The sequence below is a fragment of the Zootoca vivipara genome, chromosome 2, assembly GCF_965207765.1.
Source record: "Zootoca vivipara chromosome 2, rZooViv2.hap1.1, whole genome shotgun sequence".
Classification (NCBI taxonomy): domain Eukaryota; kingdom Metazoa; phylum Chordata; class Lepidosauria; order Squamata; family Lacertidae; genus Zootoca; species Zootoca vivipara.
The window spans coordinates 18,037,353-18,060,431 of record NC_142584.1 but is presented as its reverse complement, the minus strand read 5'-3'; the positions used below and the strand labels follow the sequence as shown (position 1 = coordinate 18,060,431).

General features: G+C 43.4%; 1 protein-coding gene across 1 annotated transcript; it reads right to left on the bottom strand.

Moving 5' to 3' along the window:
- Window positions 1-853: 853 nt before the first annotated feature.
- On the bottom strand, window positions 854-21,820 carry CD63 (CD63 molecule). Its single transcript, XM_035103885.3, has 8 exons — window positions 21,755-21,820; window positions 20,338-20,418; window positions 8,565-8,753; window positions 7,504-7,578; window positions 4,981-5,076; window positions 2,988-3,122; window positions 2,810-2,893; window positions 854-1,557 (listed from the first exon to the last, which is right to left on the bottom strand). Exons 2-8 carry the CDS (start codon window positions 20,401-20,403, stop codon window positions 1,492-1,494), a joined length of 711 nt encoding a protein of 236 aa, XP_034959776.1. The 5' UTR covers window positions 20,404-20,418; window positions 21,755-21,820; the 3' UTR covers window positions 854-1,491.
- Window positions 21,821-23,079: the final 1,259 nt, after the last annotated feature.

Genomic DNA, 23,079 nt, shown 5'->3' with positions numbered 1-23,079 from the left:
TCATTTCTCCACTGCAGCAGCAGGACATGGGTCTTTCCCCCAAAGGTGTGAAGACATCCCAGCTACAAGGTGCTGAGTGAACAGGACCAGTGAAGCACAGAATGAGGGGAAGCAACAAGACCTGTACTGCTTGCTTTTTTTTGTCTCATTTGGGGCCTCAATCAATAGCTAAGTTAGCCCAAAGAGCATGGTTTTTAGAGGGATATCACTACTGAAGCATGTGTGCACTCATTCATAATTTTGGAGAGGCAGGCTACCCAAAGGCATAAAAAGCATAAATAATCCTACCATAAATGCGTAACTGTGCTTCACGTAAGAAGGCATGGTTATTCATCACATGAGAAATAGCTGGTGGCTAGGGGATTATTATTATTTGCAAATAAGAGCTCATGTGTTCTCCAGAACAGCTATAGTTCCTTTTCCTGTGACCTCAACCAAGGGAGATTTCAGCTACACAGAAGTTCCTCCTAGCAGGCTGCAAATTACTTATTCATCGCAGCAGACAGAACTCAGCCCAAGTTCTGTCTGCTTTTGTAGGCTACGTTAAAGGTCAGTGTGGCAATATATTGACACAGTTGATATAATACAAGGAAGGTACTGGACAGAACGTGGGAACAAAAGCGATCCGTTGCCAAGAACTAAAGGCCAGTTAAAAACCAGGAAGAGGTAAGGAGGTGATAGAAGTCTAAGGTTATAGAGTGATTTGGCTCCCAGAGAAATCAAAGAGGTACCAGGAAGATTTAAATACGTAATTACAAATGCAAGGGAATTTCTTTTTGTAGCTTGCCACCTATCCACAATGCAGACAAATGCAAATCAGGATGGAGATAGCACATAAATAAGCCAGAACACATGGGAGAAACAATGTCTTTATTTTCCAAATAGTGAATTACTGGCTAAAAAACAAAATCCCCACAATTTTCCATCCCATTGTGGTTTCCAAAACAACTATTCTCACTTGATTAAACAGACTGTCTTTCCAAGGGGGGGAAAAGGAGCATCCTAAAGTATATAGCAGTCTACTTATTAGGTGAGGTGTCAGGGAAAATGCTGCAGTCCAGAAGTCTTGAAGATTGAATCTAGGAGAAGCAAAAGTTCAAAGGCCCTCGCTCAGGCCTATGAAAGGGACTAAAAAAATCTGCTGGAATACAAAAGCAGTCGTGTATCACAAGATGCCCACTAGATCGTGATATAGCATGAAAGCTAATGCAACTTTTGAAGTAGGAATGGAGTGTTGAATGAGAAGACAGGAACTTTGAGGGAAACATCCCATTAGGGGATGGGGGGGGGGGAAGAGATAAGGCAACATGTGAATCCTTGGGAGGGCGGCATACGTGTTCAAGAAAGGCAACAGAAGAGGAGACATTCACCCAGCGCCTGTTCTACAGGCATATATAATGGTCAGTTGCACCCCCAGAAAAGGAGAGAGAAATATCCCAGGGGTTCTGTGATTGCTGTTGCAGTAACCAGATGCGATAAGTTGAGATGTGGCTACATAACCTCATAGCCACTGCGGATTCCTTTCATGAGACAACAAGCAAAAATGATGCCCAGGAGCTGAGGAAAGAAGTTACAAGAAAAAATATCAGCTGCAAGGTGTAATTTGCAAGTAAGAGAATGTTTCACTACACAGTGACCCTACAAGGAATAGAGGCCATGCAACCACTTCCTAGGGTGCGTGTGTACAAGAAATTTCTCCTGCTCAGCTCTCTGAAATGCACCACCAAATTTGCTTAATTTTTACATGCAGAGCCATTATTTGCTTACCTTCTGCATGCAAAGCAGATACTCTCCTATTGAGCTACAATCCTTTGTCTCCACTTCAGGTGATTGTTTAGGCAGTCATAACTCTGGAGGCAAGGGGAACTGGCAGCAAGGTAATCCCTCTACAGTCTAAACAGCTCAAGCCTGCAATATCCTCCTTCGGTATGCACATGCCACAGGAACCGGTTATATAGCTCACAAGCTACTTTTGTTCACTCAGTGCAGCAGGCATGTCTGGCAGGAAAAGATTGCCCATTTCCCCGTAACAATCCCCATGCCCCGAGCTCTGCACTAGACTGCCAAATGAAGGGCACAATCCACCACAGTTGTAATGACAGCAAGCAGTACCGGTATCTCTCCAGTGCTTGCAATTTGCTTTAGTGAATCGAACATGGGCCAACACATTTCTACCACCCACAGTATAGACTTGACAAGCTGGAGGAATATTCTGAGCTGGAGCCAAGTGGCATGGAAGAGCTTTGCAGAACACCAATAGCATTACTTCGCAGCTTAACACTACACACTAGTCTGCTAGTCAGCAGTACAGATGAGACACAGGATACAATGCAACACTCTGTGTACATCAGACGCACATTGGATTACTGAATCCTAAATTCTACATGGACCTATGGTGCCAAGTTCAAGTATCTTCTCCTTTTGTTTGGATGACAGGGAGAGCTGTTTCTAAACATTTTAAGATTGTGAACCAAACTCTGGAGAAATAGGTGGGCAATGCTTGGGTGAAGTCCCAAAAGCAGGCTTGCCCAGAAGCCAAAAGTTGAGTTTTAGAGTCCTGCAGATTCCATTGCTGCTAACTAAAGACACTAAAATCCAGGATGATGAAAAATTTAACCCAGATCACTTATCTGGGTTGAAAGATTAAGATGTTAATGTCAAACTCCTTTTTTAAAAAAGAAAAGCACTGAATACAGACAGATCTGTAGTTACTAGTTTGCCCCAGCGTAACATCGTGGTGCAGATGTGCGTGCATGCGCACTCACCCTCCCAGCCACAGTTCCCCATAATCTATTATAATTCTTGGTACCTCAAAGAAGGCAATGCCCAATGCCACTCCAGCCACAATTATGATGTGTTTTCTCAACCAGGCTTCTATTTTTACCACACAGCCCTGCAGGGAGAGAGGGAACAAGGTTTTACAGCATCTGCCAGAACCCTCATGCTAGGAACAAAGCTCTCCTTTCCCAGCACTCATCCATCCATACCTCCTGGTTGATTCTGTCCACGGTTGGATTGTTTCGGCAATCGGTGTCATTGCGTTTGCAGCATGATGGAGGTATATTTGAGGACGTCGTTCCATTAAACCAATCCGTGTAATTGAAGGCTCCACAACAGCTATACTACAATTGGAGAGATATGAGGGTGGGAGAGAGAGAGAGATTAATATCTTCCAGGCCAACAGGGATTGTTAACTCCCAGAACAGAGAACATTTCCTTAACATACCCAAGTACACCGCATGGTAATCCATTATCACTCCCATTTTGCAAATAGGGAACAGAGGGCAACTGTAGTGATCTGCACAAAACTACCCGTTTAATCACTGAATCCAGGTTCTAGTCCAACAGCATTTAAGAACATAATAATAGCCTTCCTAGACCCATTATAGTTCAACAGCCTACTACTATCACTGCGGCCAATCAGATGCCCAGAGGAAGCGGGCAAGCACTCACTTCCCACTTGTGATTCCCAAAAACTGATATTCAGAGGCATGCAGAATATATATATATTTGTCCACCCTGAATATTCCAATGATCAGCTTCATTGTGTGTCTCTTGAGTTCTAATGTTACGAGACAGAAAAGCTTCTCCATTCTCTTTCTCCACACCAGGCATCAATGTATACATGCCCCCTCCTCAGTTGCCTTTTCTCAAAACTGAAAAGCGCCACACGTTGTAACCATTCACCATAGGCAAATTGCGCCACTGCCTTGATAATTTTGGTTGCCCTTTTCTATAACATTTCTTTGTTATTTCGCCATCTCATTTACACCGATGGCAGCTTCACTTTCGTCAAAAACCGGTACAGGGCCTGCACCGTCACATCATTCGTCTTGATAAGAGTCTAATTTCTTCTTGTTGTCCATTCTGCTTTGTGCCCATACTCTATATCAATTATGTAGATTGTCAACCATAAAAATAGCATACTGTTGTAGAACAACTATCTCCACCAGGTTCCCTTTCACCGTCTTTTTACTAGACCCCTCATTTTTGGGAAGTTTCTTTTTTAGAATTCAAATGTGACTTCTATTGGTCTTTGTTGGCAATTGTCCATTACATATATCAATATAAGTTTATTGTTTTAGCCAAAGGCCATAACAAATCTGCAGCAACAGTACCAATAAAACAATACAGATCATACAGCCAACATTAACAGAGAGGTTAGCAGAGATACCAAATCCAGCCTGATTTCAAATTAAACCTATGAATCACCAATTTACTGTACTGATTTAATCTAACTCCTTTTTCATTGTTATTATTTTGCAGTGTTAAAATAAAATAAAGGGACCTCTGACCGACTCTGGGGTTGCGGCGCTCATCTCGCATTATTGGCCAAGGGTACAAAGCTGTTATTGTCACCCCAAAAGAAACTGGGCCATTTCTGCCTGGTTGTACCTGCTTGTTTGTGTAGACAAAGGTTTCAGAAAGCAATCTCTTGTGTGGAACCAGCAGCATTTCAGAGGACTCTACTTTGAAGGTCCTGGCTTTCTACAACCTACCTAACAACTTAGATTTCGCTTCCAGGACCTTCCATTTATTTCCCCATGTCACTGACACCAACATGCACCACAACCACTGATTCCACCCCAGCACTGATTCCACCTTTCAGTGGTTGACTTACTGTCTTTAAAGAGGAAAGGTGGGCTTTTAACGCAGCAATGCCATTTTTAAAATGGGGGGAATCTAATGTACCGACAGATCCATTATCTCCAAGACAGCTTTACATGGCAAAACTATTATAATACTGAGAGCACTTTCAGAAAGGAGTCTGTGATATGACATGGGGATCTGCCAAGAAGTGAAGAATCCCATTGGGTATACCTTGGCCCTTGAAAATGTTTAGTTACCCTTCAAATTATGGGTAGGGTTTTGTTCCCAGCTCTTAGCAGAAGTTGCCATCAGAAAACAAGGACGATCCCCTGCGAGCATTGCCTCGCCAACAATCAGATCTAGGAAGCAGGGCTTCTGTGTTACATTCACCTTCTCCTGCAAGTCATCCAACACCTTGGCAACCTTTCCATCGTTTTTGTAGACTGCTATTTCTGCCCGGATTTCTTTGTCAATCACTGCTTTGATCTGGAAGAGGGAGCAAGCAGAAAAGGAGAGGGAAGAATTAGAAAGGACATCTGATGAGGGTTGCGACGATTGGCCTCTGCCTTTCGCCTTTACTTCTTCAAACCTCTCAAATTAAAAGAAGTACTAACAGGGGTTTATGAGGTAAAATAAAAAACCTCCCACGCTTCCCTTTAGTCTTACAACACACCCCTATAACTCTTGGGGTTTTAGAATAATTTGCGAGTAGTATTTCCAGCACGTACGTGGCCAGGTACCTTAATGAACCCAGGGCTATAAGTGAGACAGTTCCTTGTGTACACAGATAAGGGGTTCACTCCACTAGAAACTCCCCTACTGAAAAGCTTTCCTCCTTCCTGAGGTAACTTTGAACACAACCCAGAACCTGTCTCCTTCCTGTCCCCTCCTCCTGGTGCACTCTTAGACACAAACTAATCCTTCTAGTCCTGAAGGCTGTTTTGTCTTTAAAAAGAGTATTCCCACCAAATGAGTTTCAGGATACCTATGCTGGAAAAAATATCACAGACAATGGTTTGTATAACACTTCAACTATGCACATTTATTGTATTATTTATTGATGGTTGCTTTCGGGTTTTATTAGTACAAACTTACGTTTCATTGGTATTGTTCCTAATAAGCAAATATCAGATAACCTAACAAATACCACATCTACTCTAATCTACCCTCTTCACAACCTCCCACACCAAATCCCTCTCAACTGACGTAACGGTTGCCCTTTCTATTTAAACCCTCGGCAGGCCACGCCTCCCATGGAATGTTGCTGTCAGTTAACCAGGAGTCTGGGTTAACCCTTCGATAGGTCGGTTGCGAAACAAAAATATAACAGAACAGTTTCTGTTCTGTCACAAGGGTGATTAAGCCTCCTTAAGATTTAGCCAAGACCAAAAACATGGGTAAATTAAGCATTCCGGGGGAAGTTCCTCCCCTTTTGAGAACATGAGGAACTGCTGGATGAATTCTCTAGTGATGGTCTTCAATCTCAGGGTCAAAAAGAAGTGTTTCTCTTTAGATATTCCCTCTGCCTATCTCTCTCTAGGGCAGGTGTGGCCAACATACAACCTGTAGTCGTTGCTGGGACTCCCAACTCTCATCAACCTCATCCAGGAGGGCCAATGGCAGAATTGAGGGATGTTCTAGCTAAAGATCATCTGGTGACCAAACAAACTGGCTAAGATGTGTAAGAATGTGTCAAATAAATGTTGGGAATGCAAACATACTGAAGGGTCATTTTTTCTTATGTGGTGGACATGTATAAAATGCTAAAGTAAAGGCTTTGGGGAAATGATACAAAATGAATTGAAGAAAAAAATTAAAATAGGTTATTCCCAAAAGCCCCGAAGCTTTTCTACCAAGGGATAATAGGGATGGAGGTCCCAAAAAGGATGGTTCAACTATTCATGTATGCAACAGAAGCAGCAGCCAGAATCCTGTATGTGCAAAAATGGAAAGAAGGAAAGGTACTAATCAAAGAGGAATGACTTCAAAAGTTAATGGACTATGTGGAAATTGTGAAACTGACAGCAAAAATAGCAGATCAAAGAGATGAACAGTTTATGAAAGAGTGGAGACCTTATGAAGAACTGCTACAGTCAAATTAAAAAGAGGGCAGGGTTTGAATTATGAGCAGTGGAATGAAAACAGTGATAAGTGAAATAGAGGATAATTGCATCAGGAAAAAAGGTATATAAAGCAGTAGATAAAGGGTGCGAATAAAAACATCATGGAGGTAAGGGTGGGAAGTAAAAAAAAAATTTAAAAAAAAGGTTTATTTATGTATGCCACTACAGTGGCCTGTGTTTTGTTAGTCCAAAAATGGAAAACGAGTGAGGTCCCAACCAAAGAAGAATGGCAACTTAAACTGATTGTATATGCGCAGCTTGAGGATCTAACGTATAGAATTAGAGAGCAAGAAGAACATACATTTAAAGAAGATTGGAAAATATTTATTGAATATATGGGGGAAATCGTGCACACTTGAAAACGCTGGCAACGTTAAGATAAATTCAACAGTGTAAATAAGTTTTGATAGAAGCAATAATGGAATACTGAATGGTTTAGTTTATATAAAACAGGCAGGGGTTTATGCTATGCAAAATGAACCATGGAAAGAGAAGGGAAGTCATTGATATTTTAAGGTTGTCTAAATAAATATTCTAAATTGTAAAACAGAAAATTGCATAAAAAATGTAAAAAGTCAAAATTTTAAATAAAACATATTGAAATTTAAGTACAGTAAATTTGTAAAACCTCTGAAATCAATAAAAAATATGGAAGAAAAAATGTTTTTAAAAAACCTCTGGAGACCCCCATGTTGGCTACCACTACTCCAGGGGGGTTGCAGCAAACATCAGGCGATAACAGCAAAACCACCCTTTACCCACAGCCACGGGATCCAGAGGCACCTCTTACCTCATCTTTGTAGATGTAGCCAGCAATGGCAGCTGCAATCTCCACCAGGAAGATCAGTGTCAGCAGCACAGCAAACTATTGAAGGAAATGCAGTTATTAATAATACCTATGGAGTGCTTGTTGATCCCCACCTCACTGCCACCCTTCATTTTGGGCTTAGCGGTAAGAGAAAATAGTCCGCCCTCACCCTTATTCATATGAATCTCACCTTCTGACACCAAAGACTGTGTCCACTTAAGAAGCAGCCCTACCTCTGAAAAGGAGAGCTTTGCCTAAATAACTCTCCCGCCCTGTTGTCTACAGTGGCCTAGCCAGCCAGAGGAGACAGAACCCATTCATATTCAAAGCCTATCAAATTTGTACTGTGAAGCCAGTGATTTGCCCCATCCTGACTTCCAATATTCAAAATGGGGAACGATGACACCAGGCGAGAACAATAGTTGCCAATGTGGTGCCCCCCAACTCCCAATGTCCCTGATCAGCCATTGGCCATGCTTACTGAGGCTAGGTCTGAGTGATAGCTGGCTGTCGTGAAAGATCACCAGCTAAACACTGCAATACATTGAAGTATCACAATGTCTGAAATAAGGATGAAGATGATTCATTGTTTTTCCTGCTTTGTGATTTTTGCATAGCGTACACACACCCCATGTTTCGTGATATATTGCCAGGTCAAAAATTATGAAACCGTTTATCATGATGATGGCAGCCATAGCACAATATCTGGAGAGCAACATATTGACTACCCCTGGGCAAGATGGTTTTGAGACCTGTAGTCGGGCAAGGTTAACAACACAGGCCCTAGATCAGCAGTAAGACGAAGCGTAACTTATGTACTTGGCAAGCACGGTTTATTCGCTATCCTTACTGCCTTCCATTTCTCAAGCTCTAGAAAGGGTGGGGTGGGGTGCCAAAGGCTCAGATGCCTGGATTAGATGGAACTTTAGAGGCTGTGATCCCGACTATTATGCTATATTAGCTCCCTCCAGCCAGTCAGATCTAAGAGTTCAGTTTCCCACCCTGCAATTCCAATGCCTAGCTCTCCCCTTCATTCTCCTCACCGTGGTGACCATGCAGTAGTTCTCTTTTAATGCTCCGCAGCAGCCAAAGAAGGAGATGAAGAAGACTATAACTCCAACAGCCAGGATGACAATGGGAGGGCCCGACGCAGAGGCGCTGGTCATCACCAGAGTGTGTTTGAGTTCAATCTGTACATAAATGCCCAAGGCAATCAGAGCAATGCCGCAGAGCTGTGTGGAAGAGAAATCAACCATTAGTGGCGGAATTGTCCACGCATAACCAACAGAAGAACTGCACCATTGGAGTCGGGCAGAATATTGCATCAAGACTCACAATTACCCAGAAGAGGGGTGAGGGGAGGGGGAAAGGAATAACAACTAATAATAATTTTTTTATTTATTCTGTTTCTTTTATTTATATATTATTTATAACCTGCCCATCTGGCTGGGTTGCCCCAGCAACTCTGGGCAGCTTCCAACACATATAATGAAGTAAAAGTACAAAAAACTTTACAGGTATTGTTTATTATACAAGAAACTAGAACAGAGTTAACATTTGCTTTTCATTTTGAAGTAAAACCTGCACTGCCAGCTACTCTGCAGTGTGAAAACACCATTGATTTGACCTTAAGATGTGCATCGTGGTTTCAAATAAAAAGGAAGATGCCAAGACAACACTTCAGCAAAGCTTCGTAATAAAGGGGGGGGGGGTAAACAGTCTGTTAACAACTGAAGTTGGGCTTAAATAAACCATCTATGCAGTGTTAGAAACTGGGATAGAAAAGCTAGGAGCCAAATGGCTCCTGGGACCTGGGTTGTGGGGCGCCAAAACAGAATGTCTAGTCGCCATTTAGGGGGTGGGGTTGGTAACACTTTATTTTGATAACCCTGTACCAATACGCAGTTCATACAAGTGACACATTGTTAATATGACATTTTTAACATACATTGTTAAAACTTAATACTGTTTAATTTGGTGTCTGAAAAAAACCTACCATACTTCAGTAGTCAAAACACTCTGTTTATTGTTAAACTCCTTAACATATTGCCTATCCTTAACATACACTTTGAGGCTTCAAAGCACATACATTTCAGTAATCCTTGAGTGTCAGCCAGGCACAAAAAATGGCAGCCACTTTTTTAAGGCATTCGCAAATGGAGAATCTTTAGGCACGAAATTTGCCTGGCGCCCTGGTAATTTCCAACCCTGCATCCATGTTTAAATGCAGGTTCCACCAAGTGTTTCTGCCAGCATTAAAGCATCTGAATTAGAAGGGGTGGAAAGTGCTATCAGGTGTTAAAGGACTCATGTCGCATCCTCATTGTCTTGTTCCACCATGTATTCAGAGGGTGAAGATCTGCAGCAGGGAGCCTGCTGTTCTCTGTTCCCCACACAGTTTAGAAGCCTGTGTGCCTGAAGTTCTAAACTCAGCAGGGAGCCAAATAAGAGCAGGTCTCCCCAAGCACATAAATGGGGCTCAAAGGCATGGGGCTGGGGTGGGGGATTGCAGGTCCAGGCCCCTAGCACTATGACAGAAGGGGATGGGGATAGCAAATGTGCCTCTGCACTGCTCTCTCCTTATTACATCAGGGATGGGGAACCTCCAGCCCTCCAGATGTTGTTGGACTCCAATGCCCATCAGTCCCAGCCAGCATGGCCAGTGATCACAGGTGGAGTGTAACATCTGGAGGGCATTACAAGTTTCCTATCCCTGCCTCACATGGTTCTAAGCGTGTAGGCTTAGAACTGAATAGGGGTCTGGAATGAGGATGAATTCAGCTCATAGAGCAGGCTTCCTCAACCTCGGCCCTTTAGATGTTTTGGCTTACAACTCCCATGATCCCTAGCTAGCAGGACCAGTGGTCAGGGATGATGAGAATTGTAGTCTCAAAACATCTGGAGGGCCGAGGTTGAGGAAGCCTGTCCTAGAGTTTTAATACTATTGAAGGCATACATTCCCAACATTCACAGGTAAAGTGACACATTTGTGTTCTTAAAAACACCTTCATTTCCACAACAAAGCTCACAGTCTCCCTGCCCCTAATCAAAACCGAATGATTATAATAAAGGCTTCTCCACCCCAGATACTGTGTACACTTATTCTGCAATATCCTGCTCTTGTGGCTTTCATGACCAAGCCATTTCTTTTTCTTTCTTTCTTTTTCTCCCTTTCCTTCTTTCAAAAAAAGATAACTCATTAAGTGACATTTACTCTCAGGGTCTGTGAATATGGAGGAATGAGAAGGGAAGGAGCACATTGGTATGTTGCAACTGGATGCAGTTTGGGCCTGGTCACGTGCTTTTTAATAATGCCCTGCTTGCTTGCTCTTTTACTTGAAAGATATACTAGCAGGGTACAGTTATGATAATAGGGTCACCATAATTAATAGTCCAGAGGAAGCCAAAGCTGCTGTGGGTTTGTTTGTTTGTAAAAAAGACAGGGTAGGGATTATAGGGACAGAAGTTCAATAAAAGACAATTAAGTTGTTTATGTATGTAATGACAGCAGCTAGGATTCTTTATGCATAAAAATGGAAAGATGGAGAAGTTCCCACCAAATAAGAATGGATAAGTAAAGTTATGGATTATGGGGAATTGTTTTATGGAAGAACAGAAGCCTTTTTTTGGACTATGTAAAGAAATATGCTAGCATGTTGAATTCATGAGCAGGACATGAACTATGAGCAACAGAAGGAATTGGAGATTATTGTATTATTGTTATGATATAAGAGAGAGAAGACAGAGTGTGCAGCAAGGGGGACAAATATAGAAAACACCATGAAAAATGGGATGGGAAGTCAACGAAACAAAAGAAAAACCTATTATGTATTGGAATGTTTATGTGAAACTTTTGAAAATTCAATAAAATACATCAGTTTAAAAATGGCAGAGTATGTTAATACATGGCAATTTGGCACCGATACCATGTGCAGTAGCATCAAATTGCCACCCACAAAGTTACTGTAGACTTGGCAACAGGTCACATATATGAGAAAGAGAGACCAAAACCGAAGAATGACAGCTGTAGCAAAATAGTCTTAACAGGGCAGTTATTTATCAGGGAGAGGTACCAAGAGAGTCAGAGTAAACGGAGACCATTATAAGCAAGATCAGATGAAGGCACCTAGCTCAGGACTGAGTCAGCACAGCTGTAGGGACAAATTCCCACCCAGTTCCCAAATAGGTGCTGTGTTTCCTGGAGCTGATATTTACCTTGCCCTATCACAGCAGGGTGGATCCACCTAAGGCAAAGAGGCCCAAGCCCAGTTTCCAGATTACCCACAGCAAGCTTTGAACTTGCAGGCAGATCAGCAGAGATCCATTACCCCCATCACTCGCCAAGGGAAAACTCTGGTGGCAAGTTCTGGATATTCCCACTGGCTCAATATGAGGGTAAAGATCGGCTAACTCTGATCCGAGGTGGGTATGTGGATGGATGGAAGGGTGTTCACAAAAGAGCACCAGAGAATGCATAAACTGTTGGGAGGCACTGGAAACAGGGCGGTGCCCGTTTGTCTTGCAGGAGTGGTTCAGCCACACATGCAATTTCCCCCTTTCCTTCCTGAAGACAAACAGCCAATGTCAAAAGAAAATGGTTTTTATTATTTGCCTCATTGCAACAGGTGTGAGGGGAGCACACGGTTCAAAAGCTTTTAGTGAGTTTCCTTTTTTTCCCTGTGTGCGAGAATAAGCTTTAGGGTGTCTCCAGAAATCCCTCCTCCTACTTCACTTGCACTCTGCAGCTGTTCTGTTCTGTATAACCTCCACATGATTCCTGCGCCAAATAGGCCACAGTGCAGGCAGTACAGCACTTGTTCACACAATCAGGAAGGGTTACCCGAAGACTAAGCAGTTTCATTAGTTGCTATCTCTTCTGTCACACCTTTTCCTGTTCATGTTACAGAAGATGCCGCCTGGACGCAACAATAGGGCATTTTATGCTGGAAACCTTTTCTGGAGCAGCAGTCACCACAGAAAGTAAGTTGGAATTACTGGCTTTCTGCCCCCAAGACACACCCTTCAGGCTAATATCTTTGTTCCTTCATAAGTCTTTTCCCGCAGATCCAAAGGACACCTGGCTGCTGTTTACATTAGACCAAAGCAAACCATCCCATCAACTCCACTGATCGAATGCCGACTCGGGTTAATGTTTTCTGGGGAAAGCATGCTTTCCCAAGGCACAGGAAGTGGAAACGGGAAGGGCAGCTAAGCGCACCGTACACTCGCAACAAAAAAAACAAACAAACCCAGTCTAAGCCAATTTCTGCAAGTAGTCCTAGTCCAAACACTCATTTCCCCACCTCATCCTTCCTAAGCCATATACTAACTCCAAGCATAATTGTTTTTATAACATGGGGGTGTTTTCACAAGCAATGCCAAGTCAGTTCCCTCCATTTCTCACATTAGCAATTAGAAGAAAGGAAGGTCTTGTGGCATCTTTAAATAAGCTTTTGTGGTTTGCAGTCTACTATGAAGAGTTGTCCTGAACTGGTGAGGTATATTCATCTCTCTCACTCACACACAGAGGAGGAAATGTTTACAAAAATTAGGGCAGAAAGTCCAGCAATTCAGAGATCAGGTGTACAGACACAGGTGTAAATGAGACCCAATCAAGGTGAGTGCGATCCACTTTTCATTGGTGAAGAATTGGTAAGGTGAGATGAATAAACTTAAACATATAGGGTCCCTCCAGACTTTCACTGCTATGTGAGAGGGATTGAAGTGCATGCTGGGACATTAAAGTGCTCTGTCACCCTAGTACAACGAATATAAATTTTAAAAAAACACAAAACCAGACATTTTGCAATTTGGAAAGTGACGTTGAAATGCATTTAAAAGTATGGGATGAATGACTAACAGGGTAAAACGAAGGGAGAACCACGGACATTGCCTGAGCTCCTTGAAGGGATAGAAATGTGATTGCTTAACAAAATAAATAGCCTGAGGAGAAGACTTCTGGGTGTGGCAAATAAGGCTCTACCGAACAAAATATTGTGACATAGTGAGGTGGTTAATCCTTAAGGTTCCCCAGGACTCTAGCTAAGCTGGCTGTCATAGCTAAAATAGCTACACTTCTGCCATTGAAGAGAGGAAACATGTATAAAACAACCTTGACTGCTCTGGTATTTAAGGCACAGCAGCAGCAGCTAGGCCAAATATGAGAGAGGTGCCTATAAAATGAGCACATACAGAAGATTCCCCCCTCTGAACCCAGGAAATGCTTCACACTGCTGTTCCGTTACCCAAGCAGGGGCAAAGCCACAGTTTCTGCCACTTCCTGGCTTGTATCATAACACAGATCGCACCAAATGGCATCCTAACAATAGCAAGCATAAACACTTTTTTATTTGGTACATTGAAACTGTCAACAGCCTATACAGTCATACCTCAGTTTAAGTACTCCTCGGTTTGAGTATTTTGAGTTTAAGTACCCCGCGGACCCGTCTGGAACGGATTAATCCACTTTCCATTACTTTCAATGGGAAAGTTTGCTTCAGGTTAAGTACGGACTTCCGGATCAATTACACTCATACCTTGGGTTAAGTACGCTTCAGGTTGAGTACTCTGTGGACCCGTCTGGAACAGATTAATCCACTTTCCATTACTTTCAATGCGAAAGTTCGCTTCAAGTTAAGTACGCTTCAGGTTAAGTACAGGCTTCCGGAACCAACTGTGTTTGTAAACCGAGGTACCACTGTATTTTCTTTTTCTTTTTTTTTCTTTTTTGCATGATCAAACTTTATTGAAAAATAATGTCTTACAGAAAATTTACAGAAGAGAAAAAAAAGGAAAAGATAAAATAAAATAAAGAACATTATCATTTCATCACCTAAGTATCTGATACATCAGAATTCTACCATTGACTTCCCATCACCATCTGCAACTTGTCTCCTTTATATTCTTTATGTACTGACATTCCTCATCATAATCTTGTTATTTTTTTTTGTACATAATAAAGCTTATTCTACCAATTTGTCTGAGTGTTTGTTATATGCCCATCAATACAAAACTGCCATGAAGATTCCTTTCCTATTATCAATTTCTTGCATATAATTCCTAAATTTTTCCCACTTTTCCATAAATGCCTGTTTGGATTTTCCCTTTAAACTATCAGTTAGCTGAGCCATTTCCATAAAACCCAATAGCTTAACTTGCCACTCGCCAACTGTGGGGATTTTATCTCCTTTCCAGTTGGCAGCTATCAGCAGGCAGGCTGCCGCCGTCGCATACAGGAAATGCTCTCTGTATTTTACTGGCAGATCTGTGTTCAGGATTCCGAGGAGGAAAGCCTCTGGCTTTTTTGTGAAGTTGATCTTAAGCATTTTTTTCAGCTCCTCATGTATCTGCTTCCAAAACACTTTAATTTTGCGGCAGGTCCACCACATATGTATCATATCTCCTTTTGCCTCTCCACATCTCCAACATACATTTGCAATGCTTTTATACATTCTAGACAGTCTGGAGGGCGTAAGATACCACCGGTATAACATTTTATACATATTTTCTTTAATCGTGTATGATACCGTGAATTTCATATTGTGTTCCCACAGCTTTTCCCATTCCTCCATCATAATTGCATAGCCAAAGTCCTGGGCCCATTTTATCATGACTTCTTTCACTGCTTCGTCCATTACTTCCAGCTCAAGAAGGAGGTGATACATTTTAGATATTGTCTTATTATTACTATTCATCAGATCTTTTTCTAATCTGGACATTTCTGAATTGAATCCTATTTTTTTGTCCTCCTTAAAAGCTTCATTTAATTGATGGTAATCTAACCAACTTACTAATTCATTTTTAACTTCATCATATCCTTTTAATTTAAATTGTTCGTCCTCCTTTATCAGCAGTGATCTATATGTAGCCCATTTGTCCTTATTAGTTTTTTTCCTTACCGCCTTGGCTTCCACCGGCGAAATCCATAAAGGAGTTTTTGGCTCCAAAAGATTTTTATATTTCGCCCACACTTTATAAAGGGAACCTCTTATTATGTGGTTGCTAAACCCTTTGTGTACCTTGGTCTTGTCGTAATGTACATATGCGTGCCAGCCGAACCTTAAATCAAATCCTTCTAAATCCAGCTGACTGGTTCTCTGGAGCAGAAACCAGTCTTTTAACCACGTGAAGCAGGCCGCTTCATAATATAAATTCAGATCGGGGAGACCGAATCCTCCCCTCTCTTTTCTATCTATAAGCAACTTGTGCTTTATTCTCGGCCTTGCTCCGTACCAAATGAATCTGGAAATTTCCTTCTGCCACTCTTTTATACATCCTGTATTGCGTATTATTGGGATGTTTTGAAACAGAAAAATCAGTTTTGGTAATATGCTCATTTTTATTACCGAAATCCGTCCCAGGTACCACTGTATTTTCATATGGTTTCTACATGCAAAACAGAAAACGTGAGAAAAGCTCAGTTCTTTCAGCTCTAGTTGAATAGTGGGATCCTAACGAATACTAATCACATAACATTTCGAAAGACCTAAAATATAATACGAGTTTGGAGTTTGTATGTATACTTTATAGTTTTCGAAGCATGGGATTCCGAGTCCACAAGATATACTGCCTAAAACTAATGGAAACACACATTTAGAACTTAGAATTAACAGGGTTTCGGGAATTCAAGTTTTGGTGTGTATACTAGGAACAAGTGAACAAATCATTTCAGAGTCTAGGGTCCAGGATGGAGCTTGGATTCTAGATCCATTATCTTCAGCAGAGTTACATGTAACCACCACCCCTTCTCCATTTGCAAAGGCTGTATTTACCATTCTGATCACTTTAAAAGGGAAACCAAACAGGTTGCTAACTCGCCCATCTTTATGACTGGCAAAACAAACACTGGCTTGGTTTGCACGTCACACTTAGCCAAACCGCAGCTGAACTCAGATGCATGGGCACCTAGAGAGGAGACTGTAGCTGCTTCACTTCTGCCCAAGTCAAAATTTTGCTGCTGTACCACACTGAGCTAAGCTGTGGTTCGAATTACTGTAATGTGTTATCTGAATTCAGGTTCATGACTTAAGTGTTCTCCAGACTAACCATGAGTTGTAACAATGGGTTACAGCTCATGGTTTCTCAGGTGAGCTAAACCACAAGCCCAGGTCTGGGCAAGATGCTAAGCCAAACCATGGCTTAATCTCATTGTGACATAACAGCAAAAAGACAGAAGAGCAGTGTACTCTCCCAGAGCCCACAGACTTGCATGTTCATGCCAAGTCATGGTTCACCTTCGTATGTGTGAACCTGGTCAGTATGACACAAAGAAAGGTGAAAATGTGAGCATAGCTAGTCAATCTTTTTCCAACACTAAAGCCATGTGACTTTTAAAAAGTTGGTTCTCCTCTTCCCAGCATAATAGCTCCCCATCAGGGTTGCCGTTTTGACTACAGATAATAATGTGATTAGCCTGATAGCAGCAACAGGATGCACCTGGCAAGGAACACTTTGGCCCCTGTGTAATAAGACAGATGTAAAACATTCTTGAATAATTCCAAAAGATTCCAGGTTTATAGGGAACAACAACGGGAGCCCTTTGAGTCAATTCAGTGGGTGGCAGCTGTGCCCGCTCCCATGCCCAGTTGCTGCCCAGAAACAAAAGAGAAAGAGGTGAGGATCCTATGCAATAAGACTTGACTACTTTGTGGGACATTTTCTTTGTCAATTGACGAAAGCAAGTTAAGTAGGCAAATATAGCTGGGTGAATGCATCCTTCAGTTTAGCTATATTCATGTGATATACCATGTGACACACAGAGACAGACAGACACCACTAGAGATCAGGTCAAGATGCCAGTACATAATCTTAGGCTTCAGTTTCCATCATAGCTACAGAACTAAGAGACTGAAACTGAAATTGTTCTTGCCTTGTCACCCCAACCAAATTCTTCTTAAAAGTGGCCACCCGCCAAAAATAACTGCATATAAAGATTCTAAACCAGGGATGGGAAGCCAGTGGTCCTCCAGGTGTGATCCAACTCTCGTCAGCCTCATCTGCCATGGCCAATGTCAAGCAGGATGGGAGTTAGAGGGCGGGATTCAACCAACGAGTCTCATCGATGGAAGCCCTGTGGAAGGGCTTCTGCTTTTGCAATTTGGCTTCTCCTCCTCCCCTTATGCAGCCCCCCAAATTGGCTCAGGGTGGGGGGTTTGGGAAAGCCCCTGGAACAGTTCACAGAGACAGGAGAGGGCTGTGCGTGTGTGTGTGTTTTCCATCAAGCAAGCCAAAATACTTACCTTGATGGAACAATAATCTAAGTGAGATGCTGAATTCTTCCCATAGCCCAGCAACACCTGAAGGTACCACAGTTTCCCACTCCTGCTGCAAATCTTCTCCTCCAATCTCTTCTCACTCTTTTCACCCCACTCATCCATTCGGTGGACGCTCCTACCCTTGCCACACCTGCCATTCTGAAGCCTCTCTCAACCTTGGATCCCCAGATGTTGTTGAACTTCAACTCCCATCATTCCTAACCACTAGTCCTGCTAGCTAGGGATGATGGGAGTTGCAGTCCAATAACATCTGAGGACCCAAGGTTGAGAAAGGCTGTTCCAGTGACATGGGAGAAACAATCAAGAAAAAGAGGAGAAAAATATTTTCCTTGTATGCTGAACCCATCACAGGGCATCACTAAAAATTCTGTCCATGATTCCTGACACCCAAGTCAGACCTCTTCCAATTCTACTGGAAGTGTTCCATCCTCTGTTTTTACGTTTATCCTCTCTCCTGGCTCCCATACTACCTTGATGGCAGGGAGAATTAATGTGGTTCCCTCCAGATGTTGCTGGACTACAGCTCCTTTCGTCACCTCATTTTACCCCAAGTAAATTATTCTTCTAAACTGCATTGGAACATTCTGTTGTGAGAAGAATTCAATAGACCTGACCATTGGTCATAATGGCTGGGGCTGATGAGAAGTGGGAATTATCTGAAGGCAGCAAGCTGACTACCCCTGGCTCCATGCAACACAGGAATTTCATCAGAATGAGCAATAGCTGGTGTCTGTTAGGAGCAGTGAGGTGAGACTGGCACTGCTGTTGAGCAACAGGAAGGCCGTTTCCACAAATTTCATGTGGGTGGGTGATTCATCCTGCGTCATTAAAAGTGCATTAAGACCCTGACCTCACCTTCCAGAGTACAGAAGGCATTGCAAAGGAACCCTGTCTGCTTTGCTCCACCACCAGAAGCTGCTGTCCACTATGTGTACATATGTCAGCTCCCACTAGTCCTAGACGACCATGACAGCTGACATGGGATAATAATAATATGTATTATTTGTACCCCGCCCATCTGGCAAGCAAAGCCCTTCACCAACACAGCTCTAAGAGCAGAGATGTCAGCTTTTGAGGGTGATTGGGAGGGGGAGCAATGTCAAGTGTGTGACACCATGTGTGGCATCGACATCATGATTTCAGGAGGAGCTGGAGCAGAGCCAAATGCAGCAGGTGGGCGGCTCCTGATGGTACCACCACCAGTGGAATGCTGCTTCGACCTTCCTTCCCTTCCGTGGCAGCAGGAGGAGCCGTGCTTCCCTTTTTGGACATTTGGGAACGCTACCTCAAAAATATTTTGAGGTCCCCAAAGGGCTCGGCCCCCAGGAGCTGACATCTCTGGTTAAGTGGGAGTAGGACTGAACTGATCCTTAACGAAAGTTTGTTCTTTATTTTCTAATACACACCATATGCTGCATACCCTGCATTCCATATGCAATTTTTACAGGGGGTTGGACTAGATGACCTTTGGGCCCCTCCCAACTCTATGATTTTATGAATTACAAGAACCCACTAACACTTTCCCTCCTAGAAAGTGCCAGATAACCAGTGTACTTGTTTATTGAACTGCCCCTTGACATTTATTACATTTGCTAGCAAGCAATCACCAACCCCAGATAAAAAACATCCCAGGGTCATGGAGCCATAGCCTTGTTCACACATTTCTTGCACATAGGACACCTATGTTTTCAAGAGGAGGGGGGGACCACGCTTCTCATCCTCCTCCAACATCACAATCCTACACTAGCTCTGCTCTTTAACACACATGGAACACAGTTCTCTAAAAGGGAGCCCCTAGTACTGCAAGCAGCTGATGGGAGTTAGGTTTGCCACATCACTGGGTTCCAGCTGTGTGGAAGCCCTGTGTGCCAGCAAGCTACTTGCTTGAAACCATGAGTGCCTTTAGACATGAATAACACACACTATTGTTTTCTCAATCAACAGGAACATCAGTTTTGTCTATCAGACTCCCAAACCATCCTGGAGAAGTGGGATGGGGGGAAGACTAAAGCTCAGTGAAGCTCCTACCTGTTTCTTTAGAAAGATTATCAGCAGCTCTAAATCTAAACTCCCAGGGTCTTTGAGAGGAAGCCATGGCAGCTACTGGTTTGAGAAGGCTAAGCCATGTAATTTAGATATGCCTCTGATTATATCATTGACAGGAAAGCCCGATAAAAATGTAATGCAGACCAAGGAAGCCAAGCCAGACTCTTCAAGACACACTACCTCTCAAGTCTGGCAGGACTCGGAAGGAAAGTTTGCCAGTGCTCACAGAAGCCCGAGACTTTTGGCAACAAGTAGCCCCTACAAGGAGTATAGTCAAGCCATTTTAAAAAAGTTAAAAGAAAATGAACAGAATTTAAAACAGTCATGTTAAGGCTCTATAAGCCCGTTATCCAGCTTCTCTGCCAAATAGAAAATACCAGCAGTCAAGATACATAAATTTTGTTGTACGAACACCACCTTTTTTTTCTTAAGCAGGCAAGAAGTAACTGCTACTCCTCGCCTGTTTGAAGCACCAAGGCCCTCCAAATCAACTTACCCAGAAAATGAAGTTGAAGAAAAAAACCAGGAATTTAACGCATTTCATACCACCGTCGACCCCCATTTTGCGTATCTGTCCCTGCAAAGTTTAAAAAAGAACGTCAGAACCAACAGACTCAGGCAGCATAACCTGCACGGAAGGTACATATCAGGGAGGAGGAGGTGGGGATTATGAACACAAGGGAAGTTGGGGGGGAGCACCACACAGAAAAGCAGGAAGCTTGGAGGAGTCAGCCTTGAACGGGGTGCGGGGGGAGAAGAAAGCGGATATGATCCCAGTCATTGTAGACACAACTCCCTCCAGGGAGGGAAAGTCCTTCACAAGTGCATCAGCCTAGAAATACTGTTAAAAGGAAGTAGGACTGCACCCAGCCTTCCTGTTCTTTCTCTGCCCCAATTCCCTCCACCCAATGGGCGTAGCCAGGATTTATGTTGGGGGGGGGGGCAATTTATTTATGGGGGGGGAGGCAGGACACCCACCTGTCACCAACCTCTGTCTGGTTTTGTCTAGTAGATTCAAAAGCTAAAATTTCTTTCTTCTGACCCCAAGCGCTCAGAAAAAACCATCAAAAAATTTCTCAAATTTCCATAATAATAATAATTTTTTTATTTATACCACAGCCACTTGGGGTAGCTCCCAGCAGAGTATTAAGATCACGATAAAAGAGATTAAAAACTCCCCTTTTACTTTTAGTTAAGCATTTTTTTTACTTTATTTAGGTGGGGGCAGCTGCCCCCCACTCCACCCCGTTCTTCTCCCCCTCATCCAGTCACATGGCCAGCCTTAACAGCAAAATACACATAAGGCCAACTCTATACAGTGCTCGTCGTTACGGCGAGGGGTAGGGGAAGAGGAAAGGGTCCCTTTTCTTTAGTTTATTTAGGCGGTGTGCAGCAGCCCACCCTTTTCCTTAGCCACACAAAAAAGCTTCGCACAGTTTTAGCAACAGCTTCTGGGTTCGTCGAAGGCTCACGGCGGGGAAAGGCTCCTCTCTCCCAACCTCACCCCACCTTCCCTTCCTCCCCAGGCAAAGCAGATTTCAAGAGCCTTCAAGGCGTGGCGAGGGGAGGTAGGAAACTCCAGACCCGGAGGGTTGCCATATTCCAAACAGTGACAGGAAAGTTTTTGAGATTTTTCGTTTTGGGGGTGGGGGCGCAAAGTTGTTGAGCTTTTTTTTGTAAATCGTTTTGCCCAAAGTTGTCGAACTTTTGGAAATTTCACAAAAAGGCCGTTTTTGAGTAACCCTGAGGCGCCACCTCAGGCCCCTCACTAGTCCGCGCTTCTCCCTCTCCGCGTAAAAGCGCTTCCCGCCCGCAGAGCAAAGGCTCCACTCCCTCACGTCAAAGAGAAACTTCTCGTCATTTGCATTAGGGTTTTTGGGGGGGGGGTGTTGGGGGGGTGTTGCTTCTCTTACCGTCCAACGACTTCCTCGTCCCCAAGGGCCGTCGAGCCAACAAACAGCAGCGCGCGCTTCCCAACTTGGTAGCAAGTAAGCGGAGCGCCGCGTCGGCGGAGCGTCTTATACTGGCGGGCTCCGCCTCTCGCGTCACTTCTCCAGAACTCGGGTCATTTCCCCCCCCCACACACACACAGCTGCTCGTCATGTGATGGAAACGGGGGAAAGTGTGAGGGGCGGAGGGGAAGGGGCCGGGCTCAGTCAGAAGCGGCTCTGTTGGAGTCAACAGGAAAGGAGGGACTCCGGGGGCCCCACAGGCAGCGAGCTGGGCGCGAGCGCGCACTTTCCCTTGCGCTTTTCACTTGTTGCCGCCGCCGCCACCCGCGCCCGCTTTGCAACCCCCCCCCCCCGAGAAAGTCCCCTGCTTTTTCTCTCGGTGGAGCGTGTGTGTGTGTGTGTCGCCGTTTTTCTGTACCCTCTGCACTTGATGGGATTTGCTTCCCCCAGAGGAGGAGGTGTGCGTTTTATTTGTGGATTGATGAGGTGTAGAGAGCCTTCCCAAAGTTGCCCAGGGTGACAAATAAGTGATAAAACAAAACAACAAATGTAAACATCTATATTGAAAGTTCAAGAAGTACATAATTATATGTGCACTAAACATAGTGAGACGTAAATAAAAGAAAAGGAGAAAGAGAAAAGAGTACCCTGCAGAAGGGAAAATGAAGGGGGGGACGACCCCAAACTTTATACTTTTCAGGGTTGTTATTGTACTTCACCATATCTCAACCTATTACAATATTTGTCAGAATGTATTCAAAGTATAGTTGAATTTGCCCATGGCAAGTCTGCGTTTGTATGCAAGTTGTTCATATGTTCCGAATTTGTATGAGTCTTCAATCCAATCATAGAAGGGAGCCGCGTTTTTATTTTTCCAATTCATCAGGATCAGTCTTTCTGCTGTGGTAAGGGCACGGAGAATCCACTCCTATTGTCCTTTTGTAAGGTTCCATGTGCTGGGTATATAATTCAAGAGGATATTTTGCTTTGCAAATGTAAGGTTGCTCCGCACAGTTCTGTTGATAGTTTCACAGTTACCTTCCGCCAAAAATCTTTCAGTAGAGAAGCATTATCCCTATTGCATCTCCAACAGTGATAAAACAATTAAAATAAACTAAAATTAAACCAGTCCCAGGCACAGACTGGGAACGATTCTCAGCTGGAAAGGCTTGTTGGAAGAGGAAGGTCTGCAGCAAGCGGATGTTTGTGGGGAGGCGATTCCACAGGGCAGGGCGGGTGTCTCAAGGCTAAAAGCATTGTGCAAAATTGACCTTCCAGTAAGATGA